Source organism: Gadus chalcogrammus, chromosome 4, assembly GCF_026213295.1.
Source record: "Gadus chalcogrammus isolate NIFS_2021 chromosome 4, NIFS_Gcha_1.0, whole genome shotgun sequence".
Taxonomy (NCBI): Eukaryota; Metazoa; Chordata; class Actinopteri; order Gadiformes; family Gadidae; genus Gadus; species Gadus chalcogrammus.
The window spans coordinates 12,447,165-12,461,499 of NC_079415.1; the positions used below are offsets into that span (position 1 = coordinate 12,447,165).

Consider the following 14,335-nt stretch of genomic DNA (forward strand, 5'->3'; position numbering starts at 1 on the left):
TCAGAATCTAACAAAAATCCTGTTCTAATGTTACCTTTGACAAAGTTAAATTGCTAATTTCCTATTGGGGAGAGTTGAAAGCATTTGATCATAAAAATCGTTATCTGTAAAAAACTTTACGGTAGGAAAAGCAATACATGTACTATGTCGTTGAGATTAAATATTTCAAGATCAAATTATTTTTAGATTGTTATTTGAAATTTATTGACAAGGCTTAATCAGTGGTACATCAGAAAATAAATAAGTCAGATTTCAGGAGAATGATATGAGAATGAAATAGAACATGCATTCATTTGGCACTTTTCCACTTCACCAACACAAAATAAAACCAAAAAGAAAAAGCAAAAGAAAAAATTGTATCTTGTTAACAGTAATGGTGCTGGACCACTGACTCAGTCTTGAGGTATACAAGTTGGCAATGCAAGCGTACACAATATAACAAGACTCCTAAATTGAGAGTATGCTAAGACTTGAAATGAGCAGCAGCACTTTGAAAAGGTCCACTGAAGAGAAGCCAAATTGTGGCACCAAACACTGTCTGCATAATGGTCACACAACACCTAACTCAGTCAAATGCATCTCACACAAAGAACTTGCAGTGAACTGTGTTGGGGATGAAGTGAGAATAGGAAAAGGACAGTCAAATGAACAATATAATCCTTGTTTCTTGCATTTAGGGAAAATAGAAATGAATGGATGTTTTTGTAATAATGCCCTTTGTAAGGATTTCCATTTGGAGGTTTTTGTGAATGTGTTTGTGTTTCAACATGGGTGAAACAATGTCCGGACGGTGAAGGTGAAGAACCATGAGTCTGAGACATTAACTATAACCCATTTTTAACATTGGACATGATCATGGTTAGCGGTTACAGTAATCATTCACAAAAAAACACACACACACACACACACACACACACACACACACACACACACACACACACACACACACACACACACACACACACACACACACACACACACACACACACACACACACACACACACACACACTTGAAATTCCCTGAAGTTTGTCAGACGGTATAAAATAAACTAATACAAGTGTTTCCAAATTGGCCCCATTTTACCCTTCATAATTGACATATTAATGAGCAGGTTTGGACCGATTCTAACAACGGGCCACATATGCCGTCTCTAGAAATGAAACAGTAATGCTCCTGAAGAGAAGATTGTTCCACACAATCATGGCCGACCGCTGGATGGGGGGGGGCCCTAGCCAGCTCCTTCCTGACTATCATAATTAAAGTTCCAAGAGTCACAAAAGGTGCAATCTAAACCATACACTTGCATTGCATAAAAAAAACAACTAAATACAACTTGTGGTGATTATGTTCTCTAGAGTAAGGTACTTATCATCCTCATCATCATCATCCTCATCATCAGGACCATATAGAAAGTTTGATGGCCTATCTTAGGGCTTTACGGTCTAGTGCGTCCATTTCTTCCACCAGCTGTATGCATATAACATTGAATTAACTAGTTACGCCCCGTCAAGCATCCACCACTCACAGGCAATTAAGGGGCCTGGGTACAACCGGACAACTAACTAGCAGACCAACTGGTTTTTAGTTTGACTCCCCCCCCCCCCCGACCCCTGCCCCCACCCCATTGCATGGCTACGTCTATGGCAGGGAGGGCCATGCCGTCCTGATACCTGGGAGGGGCCGGTGTCGGGTTAGGGGGCCCAGGCCCGGCCAGTCCGAGGAGGAGAAGACATCCCAGAATATCCAGCTAGGGGGGGGGTCAAGGCTGTTCAGAACCCGCCGGCGAGTCGCACAACGCCGTGTCTTCATCGTCGGCGCCCGACGCCTTTTCACAGTTTCTTTGCGACTCTGCGTCTCCTACCAGCTGCCCCTCCTCCTCCAGAGGCTGCTCTTCCTCCCCCTGCTCCTCCTCCTCATCCTCCTCCTCTTCCAGCAGCATCTCTCCCTTCTCCAGGACGAACTCCAGGGTTGGGCCCTCCGCCGCCTCCCCTTCCCCCGCCAGCCGGAACTTGATGTTCACCCCCAGGGGCTTCTCAGGCTTATCTGGGGAGCAGAGGGTATATTACCATGACCTCCGTGTCCTGCATCTCAAGTACATCAAACAACGCCACCGATAGCAATGTACAGCAGCGTTCACTGTGGAGCGTGTGTTTGGGGTAGACGGCTGGTTGAAGCAGCCTCACCTGGCCCGAGTCGGACTGATTAGACTCTGGGGCTGACTGAGGCTAAGGTTTAACCAGCCATCGTCACATCAACGTCGCACTAACTCGCACTAACTAAAGAGCTCTGACGTGCTGGCTCCTGAGCACCTGCTCTGCCCGATACAATTCCCGCCATCTGTGCAAATCAACCGGTTTACACATCCTCCATCCTGGGGTCCGGATGAGCCCAGGGGAGCCAGCGAGGTGGAGGGTGGCGTGGGGGACCGACCGCTACGTTTACGCTCACACGACTTAAGGCAGGACTGCGTCGAGAAGAACCCTCCTAGGATTCCTCTCGACGCAGTCCTGGCTTAAGTCGTGTGAACGTAAACGTAGAGCGTCGAGGTTCCTCGTCGTGTGAGCGTAACCGTGGGGGTTTTGCATCGTGGTTCGGAGTCATGGTGAGCGGTCGGCCCTCACCGTGCCCCAGCTGCCGCTCCTTGGGCAGCAGCAGCACGTCCACGTTGTGGTGCTCCTCCAGGGCGGTGGTGAGCAGCGCCCCCTCGCGGCTGAACAGGAACACCAGGGGCAGGGTGAGGTCGGCCGTGGAGTCCCCGTCGCCCACCATCTGGAACAGAGGGGAGTCCTCGATGTTGCTGCCGTCCCGGTGGTCTGGGGAGGAGAGCGGGGCGGGTGTTTAACGTTTGTGCTTTGCGTCGGGGAAGATAAAGGAAGATGCCTTAGTGAGACTTAGGGTGCACTCACACTAGCCCATCTGGCCGTGACCGTGGCCGTTTTCACACCTAATCGAGCTCAAATCTGCCAGTGTGAGTGTGGCCAGGCCAGGCCAACTTGGCCACTTGGGAGAGGTGTGCTGCTACGGTACGGGCCGCCACGGTACAGATGCTAATGAGCCGACACACGCACGGCTACGCCCGCCCGCCCGCCCGCCCGCCCCCCCGCCCGCCTGCCTGCCTGCCTGCCTGCTTGCCTGCCTGCGTGTAGTCAGCACCTGCCGTGGTGTGTGTGTGTCTGTGTTGTGTTGTTGTTTTAAGGGTGGTTGGCTGCTTTTTTTTAGGTGCGCACTACTGCCCTCTCTCCAGCATAAGGCCTTTCTACACTGCCAAGCCGGGTCGGTCGAGGCTTGGCACGCCCGGCGATTACACCGTCTTATCTCAAGTTTCCTGTGTAAAGCCCGCGTCATCGGCCGCGGGCTGTCTCGGTTCACTGGAAAAGGCGGGGCTGCGCACGGAGTCTAGACCTCTTTCGAATAATTTGCATATTCCAGAATGTTTTAATTTTTTTTGGATGAAGACACCCGCATGCAAGAATGAATCGCGTCTGAGTGTAGGCTACAAACGCGATTAACTATTTACAAGTGCAAAAATGCCAACATATTCTTTATTTTGCTGACCGCTTTTGGGTAAGGGACAGGTTAGGGGTTTTTTATCCCGACAAAAGCCTAGTAAGGGCAGTTCACAGTTGCACCATGCACACTTCAGCTTACAACAGCTCTTTATCACTCCCGTTCCTAAACACAGCAATCTGTTTTCTCCTTTGTTATTGTGTGGAACGTCGCTTTAAGCCACATTGTGTTTTTGTTTTACAACAAATTAAAGTACCGGTGCAGGCCTACACACCTATGAAGAAGACTATGACGGTGTGCTACTCACCGATGAAGATGACCCCCGTGGCCCCAGCCTCCTGTAGCCTGCGGGCCTTCCCGGCGAACATGCAGTCCCCGCGGAGCGCCAGTGCTATGTGGCCCCTCAGTTGGTCTGCGTTTTCTATTGGCCCACACGCCGTGTAGGGCGACGCCTTCATGATGCTGCCCTTCACCTGGTGAGCGAGTGAATGTCCGGAGGATGAGTGGAAAAGAGGTTGCATCCAAAGAACGATAAAGTGATGATCAAATGCAAAAAAAAAAAAAATTACTAAATCAATATAAAAAAAAAAGGCTTGTATTAAATCAATTTCATAAAACCGATCAACACCTCCAAACTCTAATCGGCTTTGGGCTTTTACTGTGAAAAGCCTGGAAGACTAATTTGATCAAATTGCGTTTAATGTCTGATCCGATGTACTGACGCCGTGCTCTTGCTTGGTGAGGTCCATCCCAAACTTGGCGGGCCCGGCGGTCAGGACCGTCCTCCCGAGGAAGGGAGGGGAGATGAGCTGCACGATGTGGGGCACCACCTCCTCCTCCTCCACAGCCTGGCTCAGCTGGGCCACCAGCTTCACCCGGTACACCCCTTTGTGCTCCTGCAGCCAGAGGTAGGACGACTTCATCGTCAACTCAACAGAGGCACTTCAATATATTACTCAACAACGCACTTCAATATATTTGGGAATTCCAAACGGCGTCGCTCCCTGTATTAAATGCAATGTAACGTGTATGGTGATACAAAGCAGGGACACTATATTATAAAATTTTACATTTCAATATAATTTATTCACCTACATTGCAGATTTACGGGAAACATTTCACTTCCTTTGAAAAAGAAGTAGACGTGTGAATCGGCTTTGTTTACCGTTTTCTGGGGTCTCTGATATTATTACATTGGCGAGCCCTCTCCTCACCATCCCTCACCATGTCTGCAGTGTAACCCCACAGAGGTCCGAGCCAGGCCTACCTTCAGGCCCCGGGCCTCCCCGAGGGCGGCCTCATTCATGGGGGTCAGGGAGATGCCCATGCTCTTCAGGAACTCAACCGGCTCCATGCCGTCATCGTGGAGGGGCAGCTCGATCTCCCTGTGGCAACCACACGCACACACACAACTTAACACCTCAAAGAAATACCACTCCCACACACACACGACAAGCTGTAACCCTCCGCCCGCCCCTGTGACAACAATACACACGTTAACCCTGCAAAGAACGACAACTCCCACACACACACACACACACACACACACACACACACACACACACACACACGTACACACGACCAGCTGTAACCATTCAACCGCCCCTGTGACCACAACTAACACATAAACACCAAAAAGAACTACAACTCCCACAACCGCATGACTAGCGGAACCCCTTGGCCACTGTGCCTGGGTAGACACACACCTGACGGGTATGGAGTTGAAGGGGCGCCCGACCCCGGTGAGGTACTTGTAGCCGTCGCGGATGGTCTTGGCGAAGGACGGGTTGTTGGGGAAGAGGGTCTGGACGCTGGGGCAGGAGTAGGTGAAGGGGTCCTCCTCGTGGACCACCGGGGGCGCGTCCTACGGCAACAGACAAGACACACTTTTAGAAAGAAGGGAAGAGGTGCTTGGGGAAGTCAAGCTCACAGGCGGTTGGGTTTCCGAGTCAGTTGTTGTGTTCTACTGGGGGGACCCTTAATGTGTTGAGTACATGAGCACTGAATTGCTTAATGGGGTTAAACTAAGCAAATCTCAAGAGGTTGTCTTTCAGGCAGAAGCACTCACCCCCAAATATATTAATCTATTTTGATATCTATTTAATATGTTTTTATAAATTAAAATAAGCAGAAAGACCTCCCCATACACAAAACATTTCAATCTAGCGTTGAATGAGAGTGAGTGAGTGAGTGAGTTAGAGAGTGAGTGAGTTAGAGAGTGAGTGAGTGAGTTAGAGAGTGAGTGAGTTAGAGAGTGAGTGAGTGAGTGAGTTAGAGAGTGAGTGAGTGAGTGAGTGAGTGAGTGAGTGAGTGAGTGAGTGAGTGAGTGAGTGAGTGAGTGAGTGAGTGAGTGAGTGAGTGAGTGAGTGAGTGAGTGAGTGAGTGAGTGAGTGAGTTAGAGAGTTAGAGAGTGAGTTAGAGAGTGAGTGAGAGAGTGAGTGAGTCAGCATGTGCATGTGTGCCTCTGTGTGTGTGTGTGTGTGTGTGTGTGTGTGTGTGTGTGTGTGTGTGTGTGTGTGTGTGTGTGTGTGTGTGTGTGTGTGTGTGTGTGTGTGTGTGTGTGTGTGTGTGTGTGTGTGTGTGTGTGTGTGTGCGTGCGTCCTCACGGTGGCGTTGGCCCGGCAGGGTGCCACGGTGGTGGACAGCGAGACGGGCAGCAGGTGGGCCTCGGTGGTGAAGATGTAGTCGTCGATGTCGAAGGGCAGCTGGCTCTTCTCCGAGAACAGCAGGTACAGGTACTTGAACATCTCGGCCAGGAAGAAGGAGTCCATGCTGCGGGCGAGCCACGCGTTAGCATGCATCCCAGTAATACTAAAGTAGCCGTTTAACTCTGAGTCGTTTTGGATCCGTCAAACCATAGCATCCAAGAAATGAGTCATGAGCCAGTCATTACCGGTCTTCGTGGGTCCCTGTGCGGACGTCTTGCACGGCAGCGAAGCCGCAAGGCACCCTGGCATAGGCGTTGAGCTTCTCCACGATGGACTGGCCCACTCTGAGGTAGTAGGGGTCCCCTGTGGCCTGTGGAGGGCAACATGCAGCCTCATCAAACCGAACACGGCCCCTCAGAGGTTCTGGGAGGTAGCGCCCTCATAAGACTAGTTATGAACAGCTGGTTCCTATAGTAATCTGATGTATGTCACGCTTTTACAGAGACTGTTATCAAGGTTTAATTCATATATACCCGTGTAACCAATATGATGAATATGCGCTTACCTTATAGAGGTAGTAGGTGCTCTCTGCAAACTCTGGCCTCAGTGGATGTTGGCCCCAGTGAACTCTGAACTCTGTGGTAAAAGCCTGCATCAAAATGGCAAAATTTGTTAAAGCTGTTCAGTCTAAGCTCCATTATATAATTGCCAGTTGTTATCCATTCTTTGTTTGCAAGTGTTGAGAAGAGGCTTTAGGAGAGGCTAGAGCAAGGGGTCAGCAACCTTTTCAACATGCATTGCCAGTTTGACATTTCCTCGTTAATGAGTGTGCCTTAAGCAAAAAAATATATTCAAAATTAAGCTGAATTATGACACAGCAACCAAAAACATTTCCAGAAGACCTGGAATTGTACTATTTCCATATAGTCCACAATCATGCATCAACAATTTAAATGTTTTTTTGGTTGTTATATTTGCAACATGGGCTTACTTAAATTATAATTACATATAACACCATTTTCAGAAACCTATTCAAAAACATATTTGCACTGTGAGAAATGTAAAAAACAAGAGTAGATGAGAATGTTGGAACCATCCACATCAATATCTTTATGACATGTACAGCTTTGCAAAACCATGTGAAGGCGATGAATACAGGCCACTTCCGACAATATTTTAAATATTTTCTTCTCTATTAATCACAACATAGGTTTAAAAACTATTAATTGATCCCAATTCAGAACACTGCTTTCTGTAACTAATTAAATCATATTTGCACTGGGAAGAAATGCCCAAAACAGAATAAAGTGCAAAAAAGAATTGGTAGTAATGATTATGCTGCCGTATTGTTCTGTGACACTTTTTAATTATAATTATAAAAAATAAAAAAAATTTTTTTTTTTAATTTTTCAAGTGTGCCAATGATAATGCTGCCCGTGCCAGTGGTTCACGCATGTCTAGGGTTGCCGACCCCTGGGCTAGAGGATCAGCTCGAGGATACCCCATACCTCTGGTAGGAACTTGTGCTGTTTGGTGACCTGGTAGAGCATCTCATGTGTTTCGATGGCGGGCTTCAGATCTCCTCGCAGAACCTGTGGGGTGCAGGGCATTCATCTCTGTAGCTTGATCAACCATAAGATGGCAGAAGGCAGTGATTGCAGTCGCGCTAGTAATCCAGCTGTGGCGCTACACCGCTGATGGGAGCAACCCAACAGATAAGAGAGGCCGCGGGCACTGACCTGCAGGCCGGGGAAGAAGGCCAGGAGGGAGTCCATCCAGCTGCGCACGCTCACGGTGGGGTTGTGCATGTGCACGTTGAGCAGCAGGGGGGGCTGGCTGATGTACTTCATGATGGCGCTGTAATGCTGCAGCGAAGGAGCGAAGGAGAGCATTAGCTTAAGAAAAACAACCTCTTATTAAAGACATTGGGGAGAAGGTAGGGGTTACGACCGAATTACACTTCTGCGTCCAGCATTTATGGCAAGCTCCAAGAAGATCTGTGTCGAGTACACAGCAATTTAAATGGAGCAGACTCGGTCTTACAAATATGAACTGGCTTGTGGGTCAACATACATTTAGGGCCAGAAAACGCAATACTGGTGTACATGTGAATGTGACGTAGAAGTATAAGTGCAGGCCCCTCTGCAAACTTTTTATTCAAAACCAGTCAGGACTATTAGACCAGGGCTATAAAACAAGGGCTGTAAATCCAGATATGTAAATCAAGTTTTAGGTTGGCTTTTCCACCAGACTTCCCTAACCCCTGCCAAAAGATAGCAAAACCACTGTGGGACGTTATTCATCGCTTTATCAAACCATAACAGGCCAAGAGACAGTAGAAAGAGAGCCATATTTAACAGTAAAACATGGACTTACAATATTGAACCTTTCCAGGAACACACTGTCTCCCAGCAGGATGTAGGCCTTCATCAGGTACTCGTAGTAGGAGTCGATACCAGCACCAACTCCACTGTCTGCAAACACAAAGGGCGAGAAAGTGATCATTAGTTACATCGGAATAACATTTGCTACCAAGTCGAGCACATGTTCACATGTGTTCTGTGAGCCTCACCTCTGCGGACCCAGTCTCCGCTGTGTATGTTGATGACGGTCCCGACCAGGTCACTGCCTCTCTGCCTCTTCTCCCAAAGGACGTCCAGAGCCTTCCTCGCGTGTTCCTGTGAGAGACGGTAACGCACGGGTGGAAGATGACGCCGACCACCAACTGATGTTTTCATTGTGATCCGCATTACGTCAAAAAGCATGTGTTGCTTCATTGGAACACATGCTTCATCGGGATGAGCAGAAGTATAATCAAAATAATAACAGACATCAGAAGCGACCAATGAGATACAGCGACCCATTCTTCCCGTCTTCCTCCCACACAGGTGCTTAATGTTAACTACGAGTGTCACCGCCCACCTCGGCGTTGGGGTAAGCCCACGATAATCCCTGGCCGTCAAAGCCCCGTTCTTTATACTTTGGCCACATGGGCGGGGACTGCGTCGCCGAGGCGACCACAAACCTCAAACACCGTTTCCCCGGAGAGCCTGCTGAGGGCGGCGAACTCCAGGATCATGGTGCCGGCGCAGGCGGTGCAGGTGTCCGACTCGGTCCCGGTGCGGGACAGGGGGCTGACCACGCCGTGCTTAAGGTTCACCTGGACGCAGAGAGTTTAGTGTTATGACACACAAGATGGTTTACGTAAAGATTAGTCATGCTATGGCCGTTTGACTTTGGATTCAAAATTACTTTTTGAGCGAGGGAATGGATTGTGCCTGCTCACAATGAGATAACAAAACTGTAGTTCTCCATCAGACGAACAACCCCAAAATGTGCTCATTGTTGCTGATGGATTTAGACTTTTAGATGGCAGCCCACTCACACTGTGGTTGTGTGCCTCGTTGCTCTTTTTAGCCAAATCTAGAATCATTTATTATTCCAGGACTTTTGTTTTATTCTATTTGATTAAATGTTGACAAATCTGGCGTCTTAAGTCCAAAAGTAAATTTGTAGTGCGACAACGAAATAAAGAAACAGAATAATCATATTGTCATATTCATATTGAGGACAAAGCAATCATAAAAACACTCCGACAACATATTGCATCCGTCCCAACTCGGCCGTGGCCTTCGAGCTCAGGACTGAAGGGGGCAATGGAGTATATTTGAAAATCGGCAACAACCTTTGCCTACGCAATACAATGCGAGAAAGCCCCTCCTCCGACCGCGAGTGACGGTGTATTACCCGGGGGTAGGGAAGGCCACTGGTGGTGTTGAAGGCAGGCAGCAGCCTGTGGCCCAGCTCCTTTGCCATGTGGAGCAGCTCGTCCTGGTACCACTGCATCCTGTCGCCCCGCTGCCGCAGCATGTCGGCCATCACGTGGGCCCCCAGGAGCCCCCTGGAACCGGCACCCAGGAGGACACACACCATGCAATTCAGTTTAGTAGACGCTTTCGATCCACGGCGTGCGTCGTGCAGCGGGCTCCGATCACAGATTAGTGAGGGTAGGGTCTTAGGCGTTTTGCTCAAGGATGCCTACAGGGAGGCTGTGGACATGGTTGTTCTTTTACAACTTAGTAAGTGTGAAGGAACTTCCTCACCGACTGTAGCCGCGGACATCGTGATCCACCTCCTAGTTATCTATTGACAATTTAGTGCTAGTCTGTAGCCTGATCTTCTGGTTCTGCTTATATTGGTATAGCTTTATAGTTATATAAATATGTTATTTGCATCTTTTTTTATTGCAAGTCAAAGTCAACATGCTTATTTGATTAGAGATATTAATGGAATAAACATTGGGGATTTTTAGACACATTCAAGTGTTTTCGTCGGATATTACATACCCCAGCACTCTGATGTTGGTCTCAAACACAGAGACCACAACATCATTGTCCAGCCGCACGTCCTTCAAAGTCTTTCTCACCCCCTCTTCGAATTCATCTAGCTTGTTCAATACCTGTGAACACACACACACACACACACACACACGTCACACACACTTTAGGTTTGCATTTGATTAAGGCATGCAAGCCTAATATAAAACCATCTGACCGGTAGTCAAATGATTCTGCTGTACACACTTCACAAGACGCCAGCGTACAGATACTACCTCTTAAAAAAGTAAAGTAGATAACTAACTCACCACCAAGGTATCGAGGGTGTCGATCAGCGTCAGAGAGAACCTACAATACAAAAGGAAAAATTAGTAGAGACTACAGACCAAGGAAAAACATCAGAAGAAGATAAATCGTAATTCAAGCGACTATCAAATCTCGACGATGTCATTGTGAACGATAGTGTACTATGAGAGGGCTGAGTCTGAGGACAGTGAGATACACTAACGAACAAACAGGGACGGCCCATCTGATCTTGGGCCTTATCTTATCTGTGGTCGAGATGTTCTTGCGTATGGATTTCCCTTGGAAACAATGTAGACCTTGTTGAACTGTAGCTGTCCCTTTAGCTGTGGTGTCTAAGCCGGTCACAGTGACACGACTAACAGCCTGAACTTACTTCCCCAGGGAGTCGTCTATGTCTCCTCGGTTGGGTTCCAGACCGCGGACTCTTCCACGACAACTCAAGGGCATCAGCTCATCAGCTGGGTAGGCGTATTTCTGGAGCAGCACAGAGAGATAATGATTCAGCCGTGTTCCTCATTTGATGTGAATGGACCAAGCCTTAACATCCGCTGCAAAAAGTTTTTGCTTCTGTATTCAGAAAGAGGATCGTTAAAAAGGGGATTGTGTCTGTGTTTGTAATGTCAGGGGGACACACGTAAAAACGATTAACTAAATTATTAAAATGTTACCGTTTCCATTGGCTTTAAAGCCAAGCTCTATTTTATGACAAAATAAAACAACATCCGTGGTCATTAAATCCACTCAATGGACCCAATCGAGACTATCAAACACGGCAGTGGGTCTTATCAAAACATGTCTTGTAATAACTGATGATTTCATTAGTGTTACTGAATAATAATATAAAAAGTTGAGGACAGAGGCCCGAATTTGACTTTAAACCAGTGGACCTTAGCTAGTTAACAGGGAAATATATATTCTTAATTATTATTACTCAATTGACAATTGCAGGCACAAGCCAACATTAATCATTCTACAAATGGGAGCAGATGTGAAAGAATATTTGGCTGTTCTTCTGCTCTCCCATTTTTTAAGTAACTCACTGCTGGGACCAGGAACAACCATCAGGTAAGATCTGACTTCTTATGTCATGACAGCCAAAACTAGTCTTGCTGGCTAGCAACACCCATTAGCTACTACAAATGTGTTCAAATGTATGATTCAACATGCACATGGCCCATCCAAAACATATTAAATTCATTCAAAGTTAAACTTCCTTACCATGTAGCTTCCGTAAGCATGGTCAAACATCTCAACAACCTGATCCCTGGAAGAACACAAGTAAAAAACAAATGTTCAAATAATAAGAGAGGGAACAATATAAGTTGACAATGTGTGGCTTGATAACATATATGGTAGAAAGCCAAACACTCATGTCATCTACCTGATAACAGACTTCTCCTCTGGTGTCATGTGTTGGCTCTCGTGACAACTCGCCCATCCACAAAGAAGTGTGAGAAGTAGAGTCTTGAGCATCGTTCCGGGGACCAGAGGGTAGCCTCGACCCGCTGCCGTCCAGCAATGACCTACTTGCTTCATTTATGGTCAGGCTGTTTAGTGTCAACGGACACCCACCCTATTCTAGCCAAGCGTCCACACAAACACTACAACACTACAATCGAGCAGAATGCACCCCCTCCAGAATGGACTTCATGCTCTGAGGTACGAATGGTGTGATGGGTGTAAGCTTGCTTACTTCTATAGGTTAACTTCCAGGCGGTGGGGTCATGTGTTCACCCTGTAGACGCATTCAACTGTACTTAACCTCATAATGCCGATACTCCAAAGGTATACAATTTAATCCATTCGCTAGTGAGGTGCCCTGTAGAGCATGACCTGCCAAGTGTCAACGTTAGTAAAAGTCACAAAGCCAAGGGAAAAACAGCTGGCTTCTATAATTGACTACCGTTACTTGTGTTACCGATACTGGGAACATAACATGCCTGTACCAAACCAGCGGCTTAAACAATACTTGAGCCGGGGGGCTAACGCTAGCCAATCAACAAAGAGACAGAGTGGGTCCGTAGTGTAACATCAAGGCTAGCTTCGGTGGACTCCGGTCGCTATCTGACCCAATGGAACGGGGCGTAAAGCCCGAATCCTCTCCGTTACAGCCGCCTGGGAGATACATGACCCAGACCTTCGCTGACACGTAGCTGGAGCCCGGGATCTCTGGCTGGCTGTCGTGTGTCGCGCTGTCACAGAACTGTCAGGCTCCTTCTCTCGCCAACGATTAGCCTTGACCCACTTCCTGGGAGTCTCCGAAAAACACAGTCAGACGTCATCGATTGTGATAAGCGTTGTGATAGGTGGATAGTAGCTTCGTTCTCATCTCGCGTTTATGGCGAGAGAGAGGGCGGGGCGCTTGTGGGAAGTATGAGTCCGGATATAACGTTGCAGCAGACCGGTATAACGTGACAATTAAGGATCCTCTCTCTATTATTAGAATAAACATATAATGAGGAATCATCTGCTATGATTGGTCGTTATGCCCAAGCGTTGACAAAAGTTATTTCAGGAACTAGCAGACCAGACTTCTCTCTATCGTCAATATATTTAACGAAGATATCAGAATTACTTTTAATGGTCTTTACGCACATTTTGATTCGAGTTGAAAGGAGAAGTTAGAATTGACATGGACATGCAATGCAATAAAATCGTTGTTATTCTTTTATGAAAGTTGATTTATATTGATTGAATTATGATCATAAATTAATACAGATTTCTGTTTGTTGTCCAAGGGATGGTTGCAGAGGAGCAGCAGTTGTAACTGTACCGTTGCATGTGTGTTAAATATGCCTACATGGCTTGACTTTAAAGGGCCTGCATTAAGTTAGTATTATAAGAGCGATGTATCCGTTATAAAAGGTCCATGGGTGTTACCTACATTAAGTGTGTAGATATAGGAGCCTCTAGCGGTGAGGATGCAGATTGCCATTTCAATAAAGTCAGGTTGACTTTATCATAATTATACAAAAACGAATCTCTAGTTTACACTGTACAAATCAACCCCTGTTTTTATATTCCTATGCCTCATCTTAAAATCTTTGGTTACACCAGTTTTGACTGTATACTAACTATATTCTATACCTCAAGTCTTACAAACAAAGTTGGTATTCATTACAATGCTGACGTTACCATCTTATAAATCTAAATATTAGGTTACAGTCACATGATATGTCTACTTATTATTACTAACACTAGCGCTGCTGTCGCTCTTTCGGGTTCTTGTCCCCTTCCCTCAAAGATGACATTGCCTCCAAGTAGATGCATATAGGTAGGCAGCCGTGGTGAATCATGCGTCCACTTGTTTGAAGGCGTCAGTGCTCTGTATTGCCTAATTTCGACTACATTTTGACTACCCGCCCATGATGTAATCCATTGTCATCCGATATAATTGGATATAATTGTTCGAAACCTGAAAGATTACTTGTAAAACTGACATGAATTGACGCAATTTAATCCAAGAAGCTTTGATTAATAAACCCCAAAATACTACGGGTCTATAACCTTCAGAGTAGGCCTACGCCTACATGGA

General features: G+C 46.9%; 1 protein-coding gene across 1 annotated transcript; it reads right to left on the reverse strand.

Annotated features, from left to right (window-relative positions):
• Window positions 1–186: 186 nt before the first annotated feature.
• On the reverse strand, window positions 187–14,328 carry si:ch211-282j22.3 (ER degradation-enhancing alpha-mannosidase-like protein 3). The gene is made up of 20 exons (XM_056587611.1): window positions 12,182–14,328; window positions 12,019–12,064; window positions 11,174–11,274; window positions 10,803–10,842; window positions 10,504–10,616; window positions 9,905–10,058; window positions 9,183–9,317; window positions 8,730–8,835; window positions 8,534–8,631; window positions 7,897–8,022; window positions 7,666–7,749; window positions 6,723–6,806; window positions 6,403–6,527; window positions 6,116–6,281; window positions 5,216–5,373; window positions 4,777–4,894; window positions 4,232–4,405; window positions 3,817–3,982; window positions 2,624–2,815; window positions 187–2,045 (listed from the first exon to the last, which is right to left on the reverse strand). Exons 1-20 carry the CDS (start codon window positions 12,334–12,336, stop codon window positions 1,762–1,764), a joined length of 2,625 nt encoding a protein of 874 aa, XP_056443586.1. The 5' UTR covers window positions 12,337–14,328; the 3' UTR covers window positions 187–1,761.
• Between the last annotated feature and the right edge of the window lie 7 nt (window positions 14,329–14,335).

Coding starts and splice junctions, on each gene's coding strand:
- si:ch211-282j22.3 (XM_056587611.1), bottom strand. CDS start 12,336: ATGAAGCAAGTAGGTCATTGCTGGACGGCAGCGGGTCGAGGCTACCCT. Junction 6,807..7,665: donor AGCACAAGTTCCTACCAGAG/GTATGGGGTATC, acceptor ATTTTGATGCAG/GCTTTTACCACAGAGTTCAG. Junction 4,895..5,215: donor TTCAACTCCATACCCGTCAG/GTGTGTGTCTAC, acceptor TGGTTGCCACAG/GGAGATCGAGCTGCCCCTCC.